The sequence below is a fragment of the Sabethes cyaneus genome, chromosome 1, assembly GCF_943734655.1.
Source record: "Sabethes cyaneus chromosome 1, idSabCyanKW18_F2, whole genome shotgun sequence".
Lineage (NCBI taxonomy): Eukaryota > Metazoa > Arthropoda > Insecta > Diptera > Culicidae > Sabethes > Sabethes cyaneus.
In genome coordinates this window covers 70,934,968-70,950,931 of record NC_071353.1, presented here as the reverse complement: position 1 = coordinate 70,950,931, position 15,964 = coordinate 70,934,968, and the positions used below count along the sequence as shown (strand labels likewise).

Below are 15,964 nucleotides of genomic sequence, written 5' to 3'. Positions count from 1 at the left end.
GTATGTACTTTCATGATAAAATAGTCATTAGCTTGATCGCATCGTTTTTACGGTGCTGCTCGTTAGAGGGTTGAAATTATACGTAGAATTTGCGTAAAATTACGCGAAGAATTTTATTTTAGTTTTACAAAAAGCAGCGTAGGGTTGCGGTTCCACCCAGTGTTACCAGGTCGACTGCCTATTTCCCCGCTGCCCAGAGGTTGATTTTCCGCTGAAATCCCGCTGTCTAGAGTCTATTTCCCGCTAGAAATCCCACTGAATCAAAAGTCATATTATTCTTTCGTTTTTGGTGCAGAATAAAAAATAAAAAATATTCATTTCAGTGTAGGCTTCTATTTGAAATTAAGATGATATGAAATTGAGTGGTTGCGAATAAATGAATATTATGCAAATATGCTGCATTCATTTTGACGAGGTTTTTGGCTTCAGGAAACAGAGAAAGAAATATCTTGTTATCCCTCATATAATGAAGGAATAACAAGAAATTTCGCAAGAATTATAAGATTAAGGAGTCTGAGAACACATGCAAACATTTCGAAAAAAGCTTTTAGCACAAATTTTTTCTCTGTGTCTAGCTACGATAAAAATCATGCAAAATTTCAGCAACGCTGGCAAATGGTTATGGGTTTTCGTGACAAAAGAAGATATGTTTCAATCTTCATAAGCACCCAAAAATCAAAAATATCTGTAAAGCGCATCGGTTCTTTGTTCTCGCTGATATTTTGTTTTAGGAAAAATGTTCCCAGGCTTGGCATTCACTCTTCGCTTCGATTTTGCTCTTCTGATTACTGCACCTCAGCCAAGCAGAATTTGAAAAAGTGGTGTATTTGTAGAGCTAGTAATTATCTATAATATTGCCGAAGAAAGTAAAGTTTTATTTTTAGTATTTACGACGCTGTATGGCTGTAATGCCGTTGGTGGTAAAAAGTGCGCTCTTCTTGCTACCAAGAGGGCAGCCTTATAGCGCCATAAATACAAAAGGTCAGCAATATTGTAGATAATAACTAATGCTTCAAAAGCCCCATACATCACTTTTTCAAATTTTGCTTGGCTGAGATGCAGTTATCAAAAGAGCAAAATCGAAGAGACAAGTGTATGACAAGCCTGATGTACCGTTTTGTTTTGGATCTGTTATCACACAAATGCTGCGGTATATAGCAAACTATGATGTATATAGATACATAAGTGTTGCTTTGTTTCCAATTCATGAATCAGTTAGATTTTGCCATTGACAACGTATTAGTTAGTGGAAAAATTAGGAATACGCAAAACGGATTGGTTTGGTGGTCTACTTTTTCAGAAAGTTCCAATGAGTATTTGTCAGAACTCATCCCATTCTAGGCAAAAACCACGGAGTTTTCTAATCAACAGAATATACTAAACCCTCTGCCAATGCATGAGCAGACATTAGAATGTCACTAAACGAAGTGTTTTGCTGTCAACCTTTATTTCAGCATTCTTCTGGCCTACCAAATATCGCTAACTCGAGATCCCGCTGAGTTATTTAAGAAAACCGCTAGATTCCTGCTAGCCGCTGTTTGGTTATTAAGTCCCGCTGTCCGACTTGAAATCCCGCTAAATCTAGCGGGAAAACCGCTGATCTGGCAGCGCTGGTTCCACCTCGTCATACGTAATCATGATTCACACTTTATTTTCAAAGAATTATAGTTTTCAAAGAATTATATTCACAAGTACTCAAGTTTTCGGCACGAGATAAATCTCTCACTTCTTGCATATACACCCATTTAGATAGATAAAATATTTCAAATTTACATTTTTTACAGACACAGATGTTCTTGTTCAGCGGCAATTCGTCATACGGAAACTGCACTTCGTCATAACGAAATTTTGCTTTCGTCCACCATGGACAAACACAATTGTTTACAAAAATTTATGCATGTATTCGTTATGCCGTGTGCATGAGCTATTCAACTGGCACCAAAACAATGCAAGTAGTTTGAATCAGAGCTTTGATATCGATGTTTTTACTCCGAGTAATCTGCTGATGGGCTGCTGATGTTTTTCGTCATATTCAAAGCGGATAGTAAAACCAAGAACTTTTATTTTTGAAAAAATGGTGAAAATAGTGGTTTTCTTTCATTATCTTTTGTCGATTACTAAGGGACAATACACAAATATTAATGCATATTAGTACATTAATTATTAGTACATATTAGTACATATTAGTTTGAATGTAATTCACCTCAAAGTTAGTTATATTACTTGTTTTTCGCGCCTATGTCGGGAAAGTAGGTGAAACCATCCCGCACCCTATTTGCAAAGCTCTTTCTTTCAGTGTATTTTTACCTTTGTTATACTATATAACAAAGGTTTAGGAATTGGTCGAAAAACACGACAGTTTGTTCTATTTGTGAAGTCGGTGCACAGGTTTGTTAAAGAGTGAAAAGGATAGACAAAACTTTGCACCAAATCTTCACAAACTTTCCATATGGCAGTTCCATAAGAGTACAAGAGATCGATTTGTGCTTACATAGCGAATATACGTATTTTATTTTTTCATTTTTACAGTAGTTAAAGGCTTTATCAAAGAAAGTTTTGTATTGTATCGTTTCTAAGAGTCAAAACCGAAAATTTAATGAAAAAATATTTTTGTCGGAAAACCTCTATTTATAACGTCCACCATTATAGCATGTAAAAAGCTGGATACTTCAAATATGGGTCATTCCACGCGAAGTGTCCGAGATCCGTGTAATCGACCTTCATGGATTTGAACCAAATTTTGCCAGATTGTTTGTTTTTGGTCAGAAAGTAAAAATCCAAAATTTGGTGCCAATCAGACATTCCCTCGATTAATGGGAGCACCTCCATTTTTAGTAGAAATGGGCGAACGGCTCACGAGCCGTTCAAATGAACCGGTTCACAAAAAAGAACGTTCAAACGAACGGTTCTTGAAAAAGAACCACGGTTCCTCAAACGCACCCGAAGGCGACACGAAGTTTGGTTCGGGAATCGTAGTTTACCGAACTGTCAACCTGACGAACAACGAACTGTGAGTCATGAGCCGCTCTTTCGAATCGGTTCGCAGCAGCAAATGAACAATTCGGAGCCGCTCACACAAAAGAGCCGTTTTGCGCTCCTCTAATTTTTAGGGAAAACACCTGTTTTTGTCAAAACCTCTTATTTTCTTTTGCTAATATCTCCGGAAATATTAGGTTCAGAAAGACAATAATTTCACATTTTCATAGGAAATTACCCAAGGAATTCGAAAGAGATATTACTTTTGAGCACCGGTACTACCCGATATTTTTAAACTCAATTTGAAAACTAAATTTACATTTTTTTCGCAATGAATAAAATTTGATCTCAAAAATTTCAACTTCGTGTTTCGCAGATTTTTTAGAATCACTCATCGTCCTGAGGTTTTCTTTGCCGATCCTGAGATATAGCGTTTTAAAGCAAGCAATCCTCCATTTTTTATGTAAAACTAAGACCAAAACACTTTCTAAATTCAGTGATTCTAAAAATACTGTGCCATATCGAAAAAGCATTTTTACAGTAGGGTATGTCTCTGCTTCGTCGTAACTGCTTATTTCCGTCCTATCCAACACAAATTATTAAAAAATATCCTCGCACATTTCTAATTACAAATATAAATTAGAATGTAATGCTCTTCTAATGTGTTGTGTAGCATATGCTGTCGGTATCTCACTACTATAGTTAATTGCCTGGTTCCAAACTTTATGTTCTATAATTAACTCGCGCTGCACAAAGCTGCTGCAAGTTCTAAAACGAAGTTTTACTTAACAATTCATTGGCAAAATTCACATCGCTTGTATACGGCAAAGGTGACGCAGTGGATCGGAATAGATTTACAACGCGGAACACCCGGGTTCAAACCCAACAGCAGGCAAATGCAACGAATATAGAAGTTAGGTAGAAGTATAAAAATAGAACATAGAAGTGCTGCTAAATTTGTTTTTTCTTAGTTTTTGAAGTTTATTTCGAAGTTGCTTAGCGTTCTATGCAGTGAACCCAAGACAGCTTGAAAGTTCGGTTAATTACTTAAAAGTGACGCTGCTTAGCAAGCTATAGATTGATATACATAAAGCTGTTTAACCCTTGTTAGACACCATTATTCGAACTCTTGGTTACTTGGGCGGGGTACAGATTAAAAATGTTCAGATTAAGAAGGTCATATCAACGGGGGTACACGGTACTCCGATTCTGGTACTGGTAAAAATATTCGTTTTTGGTATCACAAACTACACAAAATACATCCCAACAATACGATACAATTATTTTGCACTATTATTTACTTAACGCTATTTTACACCATACATGAAGTATTCCACCACGCACACATATAAAGATTTTTTGACATTAGCTGGGGCCCTCGCTGAGGCTGTTTGCAGTAGGAATAATATCAAAAACCCGAATTAATCCACCTAGCGGCGTGATCTAGCCTTTCTACTGCCACAATAATCATTATTTAATTTCTCAGGAACATCTATAATTAATATTTTTAAATATCCGTTCCGTATTCCTCAAAAACTTTATTTGCCATTAAAATTAACAACCTACAGTCAACTTTCGTTCGTTGGGCTATCTTTAACTGGGCTACGTTTTAATCGGGCTCCCGTTAATTGGGCTATAGCCCATCTAAAACGAAGTCAAACGTCATTTCTGACAGCGTATTTTTTCTTCCGAGGGGCTCTTGAATATAGTTCATTCAAGTGTAAAAAATAATTTATATAGAAAATATTAAAATTAATTGAATGGAAAACAATTGCATCATATCGTTTGCCGATCCCTTATGAACTTGACCCTCCTATTTTTAGCATCACGGTGAAACAATTAAAAATGCCAGTATATATTAACATTGTAGCATGAAATTCAGCTATTTACTTGTTAAACAATCTAGAACTAAATTTCAACAATGAAAAGATTAGGTTCCTCTTTGATTCTGTATTTAACATAAGTGTATATTTTTATAAACCTTTCTGCGACGATATCTACAAAAACAATCGATATATCCCTCGGTTTTGACATCTCAGCCCAATTAACGAAAGTCTTTCACTAAACGGGCTAAGAGCTTAGTGCAATTAGCGAAAGTTGACTGTATTGCGTACAATAATTATATTTTCTTTCCTTGGGTGCAGAAATACTTGTAAGCGTCACTTATGTTACTTGATGAACACCTCATTTAGTTTTATAATATTTACGCGATTTATAGAAACATAATGTAAACACAAAAGATAATTTTTGCAGACTTGAATGAATACATATAGAAAATTAGAAATTAACCCTCTAACGGGTCTACAGACGGCCTTAACTTTCGGGCTTCAGAGCCACATATGAAACTTGTTTTGAATTGACAATATGAAATATGTGTTCATAGCAGATATTTTGATATTTTGATATTAATACCATGCGTTCAAAAGTTAGCATCTTTGAAAAACAAGAGTTCAGAAAAATTATTATTATATTTCGTTTTTGAAGAAAAAGGATACCTACAACAAAATGATTGATTGCTTGGCTTCAATTTTGCAATAGAGGTTTTCCGTCAAAAAATTTTTTTTCACTAAATGTTCGGTTTTAACTCTTAGAAATGATACCCATATACTACTGTAGAAATGGAAAACTAAAATAAGTATACTTCAATCCGTCACTTCTCGGATGTATTACATGCCTTTTTGTACCAGTGTCCTCTATTTTCACCACTTCGAAACCATTTGTGCCACTCTTTACTCTTGTGGCAAGCAACAAACGAAATGAAAAAGAAGATAATCATTAGCTTTTCATTCGTTTTGTCCTTTTCACTCTACCGCTGATACACATATGTCAAAAACTGTTGTGCAATGCTGCCAGAAAATCTGGAAGTTTTGATAAGCAGTGCAGCCGAAACGAATTTTTTAAAACTCAACATTCGTGATTTGGTGAAAAGAAACTCAACATTCTTGCAATTTGCATTATTTAAAAAATCGTAGTAAATTCTAGAGTCAACGAAAAAAATATATTTTTGCACCATTGTCACTCGTATTGGGAGTACTTTCAAGAAAAAATAAGAAAATGAGGGGTATGATCTGACGGAAAACCTCTATTTATCTGAATTAGAAAAAATAACTGAATAGAACATTAGATATGAAAAAGAGAAATGGAACTAGTACTTAGCTGGCATTCCTTCAGATAATTATTTTTGCATGAAAATCAAAACTTAAGCTTCTTTTGAATGTACTTTCATGAAAAGATAGTCATTAGCTTGATCGCATCGTTTTTACAATGTTTCCCGTTAGAGGATTAGGAAAACAAGATGATGTCGAATAGTGCGAAAGTTGCGCCATAAACATGCTTGAGAATGGGAAATATGATCGATATGATTTCCAGTGCTTGTCAATTCGATTTATTTATTAAAATATGGTACATGACATAAGATTTCTGTCTTTTAAAATGTCACTACCGAAAAGAAATCGTACAAAATTAGTACCGTACAATGTTTTCCTCTTATTTTTCATATAAAATTTCTAAGCTCTAGTATCTATTGGTGCGCAAAAGTTGTTTGAAATTTATATAAGTTTATTTGGAAAAATCAACTCACTAGTATTTTTAATCCTATACACCACTATACCTATATGCTTAAATTAACTGCTTTTTTTCGCTTTTTGCTTTTGCTGTACAATTGTGAGTGTGGGTAGCAGCAAGTGAAGAAAATAACAATTGTAATCTGAAATCAAAGAAAAGAAAAAATTGAATCCCACTATTTAATATTTATTTGCAACGGATACGTAGTTCGCCTGCAGGTCGTGCTTCATCAGTGTCTTATTTCAAAGTGTATACGTATTTGTCGCAAATAAATATTAAATAGTGGAATTTAGTCGATAAAAGTTTTTTCTTTTCTTTAATTTCAGAGTTCGTATTCCACTAAGAGGCTTCAAAAACTTTAGATAATTGACATGTTTCTCACTTTCCTTGAATTTCAATGCAAATTTAAAAATTGCAAATTGTCATCACATACATACACACTTACATACATACATGCACACATACATACATACACACATACATACATACACTCATACATACACACACATTGAATACAATCAACATTTGATTGATATGTTATGATTTCACACATTTTGACGGTTTAATATACGGTGGTTAAGTGTTAAAGTTTTAATAACTTTTGAATGAACCGTTCGATTTTGAATAACTCGGTTTCGTTTGATAGATCTCAGCAGTAATTTTCAAATAATAAAAAAATGTGTGATGTTTTTCATTGAATTAATGTTTATATGTTACAAAAATATGTTTTAAATACTTTTTTTCACATTTCTTTATGTAACTTTCAAACTATAAGCCGTTGTATGCCCCCGGAAATGAAATTTGGAAGTTAAGGGTTTGCAAGGCTCCTCTTTCATATGCAATTAATTTTGTTCAAATTGGTTAAGGGACCTATGAGATAATGAAGTCCCTTATTTTTCGTATTTTTATACATAACTTTTGAACTAAAAGTTCGATCAGTATGAAATTCAATAGCGACCTATGGGACACGTAGACCTTTCATTTGACACTAAGAACATTAAAATCGGTCCAGCCATCTCCGAGAAAAGTGAGTGAGTTTGAAAGCGTTACACACACACACACACACACACACACACACACACACACACACACACACACACACACACACACACACACACACACACACACACACACACACACACACACACACACACACACACACACACACACACACACACACACACACACACACACACACACACACACACACACACACACACACACACACACACACACACACACACACACACACACACACACACACACACACACACACACACACACACACACACACACACACACACATACACACACACACACACACACACACAGAGAGACATTGCTCAGTTCGTCGAACCCTGTCGATTGGTATATGTAGCTCGGCCCTCCGGGCCTCGGATCAACTTCGTGTTTTTCGACCAATTCCTAAACCTTTGTTAACCTAGTATAACAAAGGTAAAAATTACAAGATATACAGCCCTAAGGGATGTACGAGAGGGTGACGTAGGACTATATCAGATCATTAGATCAAAGATTATGCTGCCAATAAATGAAAAATTGGTTAATATACCATTTTTCCCAAAATTGAGATCATAATATCACATGATAGAATACACCCCAAACAATGTCCCCACGGAAGCCGATTGTAAAAAATTGCATTTCCGGGGGCATACAACGTGAAACAATTTTGGCTAATATCCAAAATAAATGAGAAGTTGGATAATATCCAAGATGATTTCAAACTGCATGCGCAGCAACCGATGTGTTCTTATTTCGCATTTTTCCATCACACATTCAAGCGAGTCAGGTGGTGTGGTGGTTTCAGGCGTAAGGCTAGCAATCGCTGTGTTTTTGGATCGAATCTTGTCATTTTTTTTTTTTGATTGCTACGACAGCCTACGCGGCAGGATTCGCAGCTCCCATTAACGACGGCATTATGAAGCTGCTTCTATCTTCTAGTTTCAAGCGCTTGAACCTCACACTTCGTCGGCAACTTCTTCGGGTCCACGGATTAGATGTTTCATCATTTATTTCGTCGTCACTTATGCTTCCGTACTGTTTTAAATAGTTTAAAACCATTTTGAGGCCATTGGATTGTGATTGGTTCAGAACCGACACAATAGCAACACTAACGTAAGCGATGGGAATCGGTTTGAACTTGGTTCACTTACGCTCACAGATCGTTCAGTTTTAACTCAATGGTATTCACACTTCTGCTATTAAAATATATTGTAATTATTCTCCATATGTTTCAAATATTCAAACACTCAATAAGTTATGTAACTTATTCAGGAGTTACATAACTTATTGGTGCAAAATTAAAGCTGATTCAAATGATGATTGCAATCATTTTCGGTTCATGAACGATTAAGAAGATGAAAAGCAAAATAAAATCGGATCAGATTTGCTCAGTGGCAAACGTTTGGTTCGCTTCGTTAGGGTCAGAGAGTAAAAAAAACAGGCATGAGTAGGCATGATCACAATCAGTTCAGCACATATTCAATTTGGTTCGTTTGCAACAAATCTCGGGTAATTTTTCAAATAGACCTGTGTGACAAAGAGAGATTCTCTTCGTGTCTCCTCTCTTCCGCTTTGATTCTTTTGATTTGCGCACTGACAACCTTTGGCTCCTCTGGCGCTAGTATATATGGACTGTAAGCGTTATGCTAGCGCCAGAAGCTAGCTGTTGTGAGTTTAGTGTAGAATTTTATGCGCCTATAGCGACATCAACACTATAGTTTCCCAACTAATTTGACATAAGTTTTATCCAAGTGGGGACCTTTCGCTTGGATGTCTGCTCTCTGTGGTCTTATTTTTTACGATAAACAAAAGAGGGGAAACAACACGCTGCATTCGTCATACTGCGCAGCATTAAATACATGCGTTGTCCCGTTTAAATTTTGTTTCAAAATTTGTTGTCTACCTCTATTAGCACCACAATCGGAGGCGGCTTCAGCTGACAGCTGTCGTGACAGGGTTCGGATTTTAATACATCAGCTTTACATGAATCGGTTGCCGGAGTCACTATTTAGCTAAATGTTTTGAAAATTTTCTTTTTTATGCATTTATGTAGCCGTAACAAGCGGAAGAGAATCTCTCATTGTAAATAGACATATAGGTCTATTTGAAAAATTACCCGAGAAATGATGCAAACTGTTATGAGAGGACGCTTGGTCTCTCTGAGTGAGTGTCTAAAAGGTGATGGTTGTGTGAGCTGAATCGGTGATTGAGTATCGATGACAACAATTTGATGCGATTTTTGACCATGCCTGGGAGTGATACGCGATTGTAGCACAGAGAACAGACATCCAATCAGGAACAAATTTTTCGGGAATTCTTGGATAAAATTTCAAATTAAAATCACCTAATATGCTAGCGTCACCACCACTATAGTTTCCCAACTAAATGATTCTTTTGATTTGCACACTGACAACCTTTGGCTCCTCTGGCGCTAGTATATATGGACTGTAACCGTTATGCTAGCGCCAGAAGCTAGCTGTTGTGAGTTTAGTGTAGAATTTTATGCACCTTTAGCGACATCATCACTATAGTTTCCCAACTAATTTGATATAAGTTTTATCCAAGTGGGAACCTTTTGCTTGGATGTCTGTTCTCTGTGATTGTAGTCAGCAAACCGAGAGAATTATTTTTACAGGACTACCATAAGAAAACGAACTCTGACTCGGTTTGTTTACATTTGTTTTGTTGGTCTTTTCAAGTGTTAGGATTGCTTCTATTTCAATATTAGTAAACATACCTCAGGATGACGTTCAAGTTCATGCAATACCGTGTGTTCACAAAACTCGAACACTAGATGGAGTCTCCGTTTTCGTCGAAATACTTCCAATAAACACACTAGATTGGGATGTTTCAAATTTTTCAATAGACGAATTTCGCGTAACGCAATCTTTCGTATAGCAGGGTCATCTTCTGATTCTACAAACCGCTTCACCGCTACCAGTGAACCAGTATCTCTGTCACGACATTTGTAAACTACTCCATATGATCCCTCACCAAGTCGACTAAGTTTTTCATAGCGATCCATTCTGCTACTCCCACGTGATCTGTAACAAAAAATAAAATTTTAAAAGGGAATAAAAATACAATTAGAAAAAAAGCAAATATAGTACAGCACTCGTTCGCCAGTTGCACGAATGAAGCCATGCAGTGGTGCGTTGTCACCGTTAAGAACTCTTCACTTGCACTCAGCACTCATACGTACGCCAGATTTTGGGAAAATCACATAAATCTCTACAAACGAACATAAATGAATACGTGTCTAATTCGTCAAAGTTTATATTAAATTGCTACGTAATGCAAAGAGAAAGTTTATATTCGGCAATGCTGCATTGTTGTTTACAACAATCACCTAGGAAACCACGTTTAGTTTGACAGATAATAATTATTGCTTTTTAGTTATTGCGACATTTGCCCCTATTTAGACTACCCCGATTTACACGATTATCACAGTCGAATCTCGCACACGATTTCGCTCAAAGAAAATGAAGTGACAAAGAAGGGGAAGAAGGAAAAAGAAGTCAAACCCATTAGTAGATCAAACTAAAAGCTACTCTAGTGTCAGATTAACAGTGCAAAATGCGGTACGTTGCATTAAATGATTATCACAGTAGTCTAAATAGTCATAAAAGGGGCAATATACTATCGTGCAACTAGCGGACTTGCAATTAAAAGACTGTGCAACTAAAGGACGTACAATTAGCACACTAGTCCCATAATAATGACCTGAACTTCGAACACTCAAAATAATTTTCACCACAAAATTACGTGAAAAGTTCTAGATAGAATTAACGAAAGGGCGAATGTCGCAAATGTAAAAAACGGGTGAGAGTTATTTTTTGCTGGGCCAGCATAAACCTTTGCACGGTGCCTAACCTCAACTCTGGTTTGACGTTTTTGTGTGTTTTGTTTTGATTCCCTTTGTAACCTAATTTTATTGCTAGTGAGTTTATTACTTGTAATTCGTACCACTTGTTTGTGGAAACCGGAAATGCCCGACTTTTCCGAAGCAGAAAAATGATATCAGTTCTGCACAACATATATTTTTGTCATTTTTGCAGTTTTTTTGCTTCTGGGTCTTGCGAATAAGTAATCAAAACAAATCCCACAACACTGTCAAATCTGGGACGAAAAAAAACGCACTGACATCTGCGTGCAATGCTTTATAGGAAAATCAACCCTCACTCGGTTTGTTTACGCTTGCGACATTCGCCCTTTTGTTAATTCTATCTTCAGTTGTTGAGTGTTTTCCATCCTACACTCAAAAAAATCGACACGTCGCATCCACGTGAAAAATCATGTAAACTTCTGTTCAGCAACTTACGTGAACTTCATGTACTAGGGTAAACAACTTATTTTGGACCCCCTCAGCAGCTGTACATAATTTGGACACTTGCATTTGATTTTGCTGTAAGTGTCCAAATTATGTACAGCTGCTGAGGGGGTCCAAAATACGTTGGTTACCCTAGTTATTGGGAAAATTGATAAAACTTACCGGGATCGCACGTAAACTGGTTAGTATGAGTGCGAGTTACCAACAATTCACGTGAATGTTACATGAAAAGTGTGATGGATGAGAAGTACCTATGTTTTCACGTAAACATGATGTGCTGATTTTTTTGAGTGTATTTTTCCCATATTATTTACTTGGATTTAAGGTACACGCAAAATAATCCACACATCCTTTCCACGTGAAAAATCACGTAAATTTCTCTACAAGGAGTTACGCGACTTTCAGTTGAATATAATTGGAAAATCTATTAACATTCACTTTCGTAATCTATTAACATCTATCTGATTTCCATGTAAATGCACGCATACTAATGCAAACTACGTGGAATTCACGTAAATAGAACGGGAAAAGTTGGATGGAAAATATTCACATTACTTTTTCCGTAAATTCGACGTGAAAATTATTTTGAGTGTACCAATTGTACTATACGTACGTCACCCAAAGTTAGCAACAGACAAAATAAATAAAAGTAATGAATCATACGCTACAGTAAAATAACCAAACCCTTCCGTTCGCTGCTACATGAACGAGCACCAGCGCCGGCCAGAACGAAATACAATTTTTGTGCTGACCAACGTCGCTAGTGGTCGAACTTCGAGCAGTGTTCGACAAAGGATCAAATTTCCTCATTGCACATAGAATGCAATTCAACATAGAGTAAATTATATATTGTCGATTGCAAGGAAAATTGTACCATCCAAAGTGCGATATCGCTCATAAAAGTGCTATTTTGCATTAAATCGTTTCGGTATCTTCGGCGCACTTATTGCTTGGAATATGACGAAAAAGTGCGCCGAAGATACCGAAACGATTTATTGCAAAATAGCACTTTTATGAGCGATATCGCACTTTGGATGGTACAATTTTCCTTGCAATTGACAATATTCATTTAGATCCTTTTTTTCGACTCCCGCTGTCTTGGTAGTCTATCTCGTTTTAACGTCAAGAAACGATGTTATCATCAACACAATTCGAGTATAAATTGTGAACCTTTTGACAAATAAAGACACTGCTCCTCGCTAACTTTAAGCTAGGTTGGAATTATCTGCGTCCCCTGCGCCTTCCGAACTTATGGGCTGCGCGATCTGATGACCTACCGTATTAGCGACCATAAGGCCTGTCGGACCTCTGGGCTGTTGCCGAACAAGCTTAGGCCGAGAAGGCAAAAAGGTAAGTAGTTGTGCGAGTCGACCGAAGGTGAATTATCCGACCGCGGTAACAATTATTGCAATACGACTTGCAATAGAGCTTTCCAGTTTTGTTTGTGTAAGTGATGTTTATACGGTTGAAAATGAGGGCAACAAACCGCTGTCACTTCGCAGTTCGCACGTGTACCGAAACAAAAAACAGTGTCAACATTTTTCAAAATACTATGTTTTGAATTATGAAAATTAAATTATGAAAACATTATTATTTGCCTTTTTCTAGGACTCTAAAGAAGCTATCGAACGCTATAGGCAAAAAGTTGCTCTTTGCGGCGTCGACCCGAATACGATTAAACCTAATGCACAGGAGATTCCTTTAAAAATCACTTGTGTGCATCATAAAGGTTGAAATAGTAATGAATGACCAGTCCACAAATTATTGTATCAAGTATGGTTATGCGTAGCTTGACATGTTTCAATAATCTTACTTTAACTCGCTTGTGGCCTTTAAAAGGACCATTGGTTACCAACATTAAAGCTAAGGCGCGTTCATCGCAAATATGACGTGCCAGGCGAAGGTCCATCTCTTTTGATATGAATGGCAATAGGCACGTAAGTTAGCGGCGTAGATTCTCTCTCTGCTGCTCCGTGAAGGTTACTAGTTTACTTTCACAGCTTACCGCCTGTTACATAGCAGAAAATATGGCACATATACAAAAAATTCCGTTTTATTTGTATGGGCGTCCTTATCCTCCTACCACAGAGGCGAGGAGTCTCAAACCATCATAAAATAAATTCATGCCTCCAAAAATCCCCACATGCCGAATTTGGTTCTATTTGCTTGATTAGTTCTCGAGTTATGAGGAAATTAGTATTTCATTTGTATGGGAGCCCCCTCTTAGAAGGGGAAGGGGCCTCAGTACTCCATAGGAAAAATTGCTGTGTTCTAAAACCCCCACATGCCAATTTTGGTTCCTTTTGCTTGATTAGCTCTCGAGTTTTGAGGAAATTTGTGTGTCACTTGTATAGGAGCCCCCCCCCCTCTTACACCCTTCATAAAATTGCTCTCTTACCCCCTCTATAGAATTGCTGATCATTTTATCTATCCAATGATATATAAATTGTTTAGTTACGTTCAGTTGTTTAGTAGTTATTACTATTTGAAATCTTTCATTCAAACGTTCCACTTCTATTTTCGTTTTCACAAAGTGCTACCTAGTCCCAGTTTAGTAAACAAAGATGTAGTCCTACGTCAAAAGGTAGTAAATAATATGGTGTGTGACAATTAAGTGCTTAACTTTTAGAGTGGTTGTAATCAGTGCTGAAAAATGTGATGGATTGGTTAGTATCGAGGTGGCGATTGCCTTCAGCAGCTGAAAAATGTACGTTTTTGGTGGGCGGTTAAATGCGCAAGCACTTTCAAGTGCTTGCATGCAAGTTTTGCGCAAGGAATTTTTCACTGCAAAACAAAGACATTTTTCTCATTTTTCCAAGCAGAAAACCGAAAATAACAAAAATTCAACGTAAATTATCGTTTAAAAAAGAATACATTTAAAAAAGAACACCTGGTTATGTTTAAATGATGCAGGGAGGAAAACTCTCGTTTTCCTTAGAACTGCTGGGTTCTGGGAAAATTCTGAGTACATACGAATCTTCACCTACTAGTAGGCCATCTGTTTCATTTTTCTGAAAATTTCATTTATTTATTTATTTATTTAATCATTTTAATTTCAACCGACACGTGGTCTGAATGAAATAGGCTGAGAAAAGCCACCTAGAGCTGCACAAACTATGCACTCTCTAGGTGGCGCAAAAACCCAACATCTTTTCTTGTGTACAATATACGTAAAACATAAATACAATGCAAATCAATATAACATTGGTCAAGTGTCAAAAATTCAAATTCATGTTTGGTAAATTCTTTAAATCGGAACAATTTTCGAACAAGTGACCTATGTCATGGCCAGTACTGAGAAAAACTTTCGATTTTCCCACAATTGCCGGGTTCTGGGAAAATTCAGAAAAACAGAACAGAAGCAAAAATCGCTTAAATAGCGGACCCAAAAAAAATCAGAGGGGTTGTGTACAAGACACGATCGCATATATAGGTGACGTATGACTACGTAAGTATCTTTGTAGGGATAGTAGCATGTATCCATGCTTGTAATCATGCGATTCTTCATATATACATGCTAAATGCAACATATATACATGTTACATGCTTTGTATGTAACACTTATCAAAGTAGTAACATTGCATACGTTCAATCCTCAGGAGATTTCAGAGTTATTTTTATGTCCATTTGGAAACAATTTAACAAAATCAAGGACATAAACTATTGCTTTCCTGCTACCTTACAGAAATTAAAGATTTTTTTTATTACCTATTATTTTTTATTTTTTCTGGCACTCTACCCTAACACAGACATCAAATCGGACTAGGTTTAATCGCGTTCGTAAGAAATCTGTTGGCACGAGGGGGCTTTGACCCTTTCTAGCGTACTTCCCAAGCAAGGACATCAAAATAGTCTAGGTTTAATCGCGGTGTTAAGAAATCTTGTTGAAATGAGGAAACTTGGTCACTTGTTTTGGCTTACTTCTCAAGCACAGATATCAAATTGGTACCATGCTGCATCAATATCCGGACACTTAAGCAGGTCATATGTTTAATATGCTCCGTAAACAATAATTTCGCAACATTCTAGTAACTGCTTTGTACTATAATCAAATGTAAAGCTTAAATTTGCAAT

At 36.5% G+C, this 15,964-nt stretch overlaps 1 protein-coding gene across 1 annotated transcript in view; it reads right to left on the bottom strand.

Moving 5' to 3' along the window:
• Positions 1-15,964, bottom strand: part of LOC128734200 (cyclin-dependent kinase-like 4) — a 240,134-nt gene that overhangs the window by 129,339 nt on the left and 94,831 nt on the right. Inside the window, exon 3 of the mRNA XM_053828267.1 lies at positions 10,298-10,604. Coding sequence (XP_053684242.1) covers positions 10,298-10,604 — 307 coding nt within the window. The remainder of the gene's footprint in view (positions 1-10,297; positions 10,605-15,964) is intronic.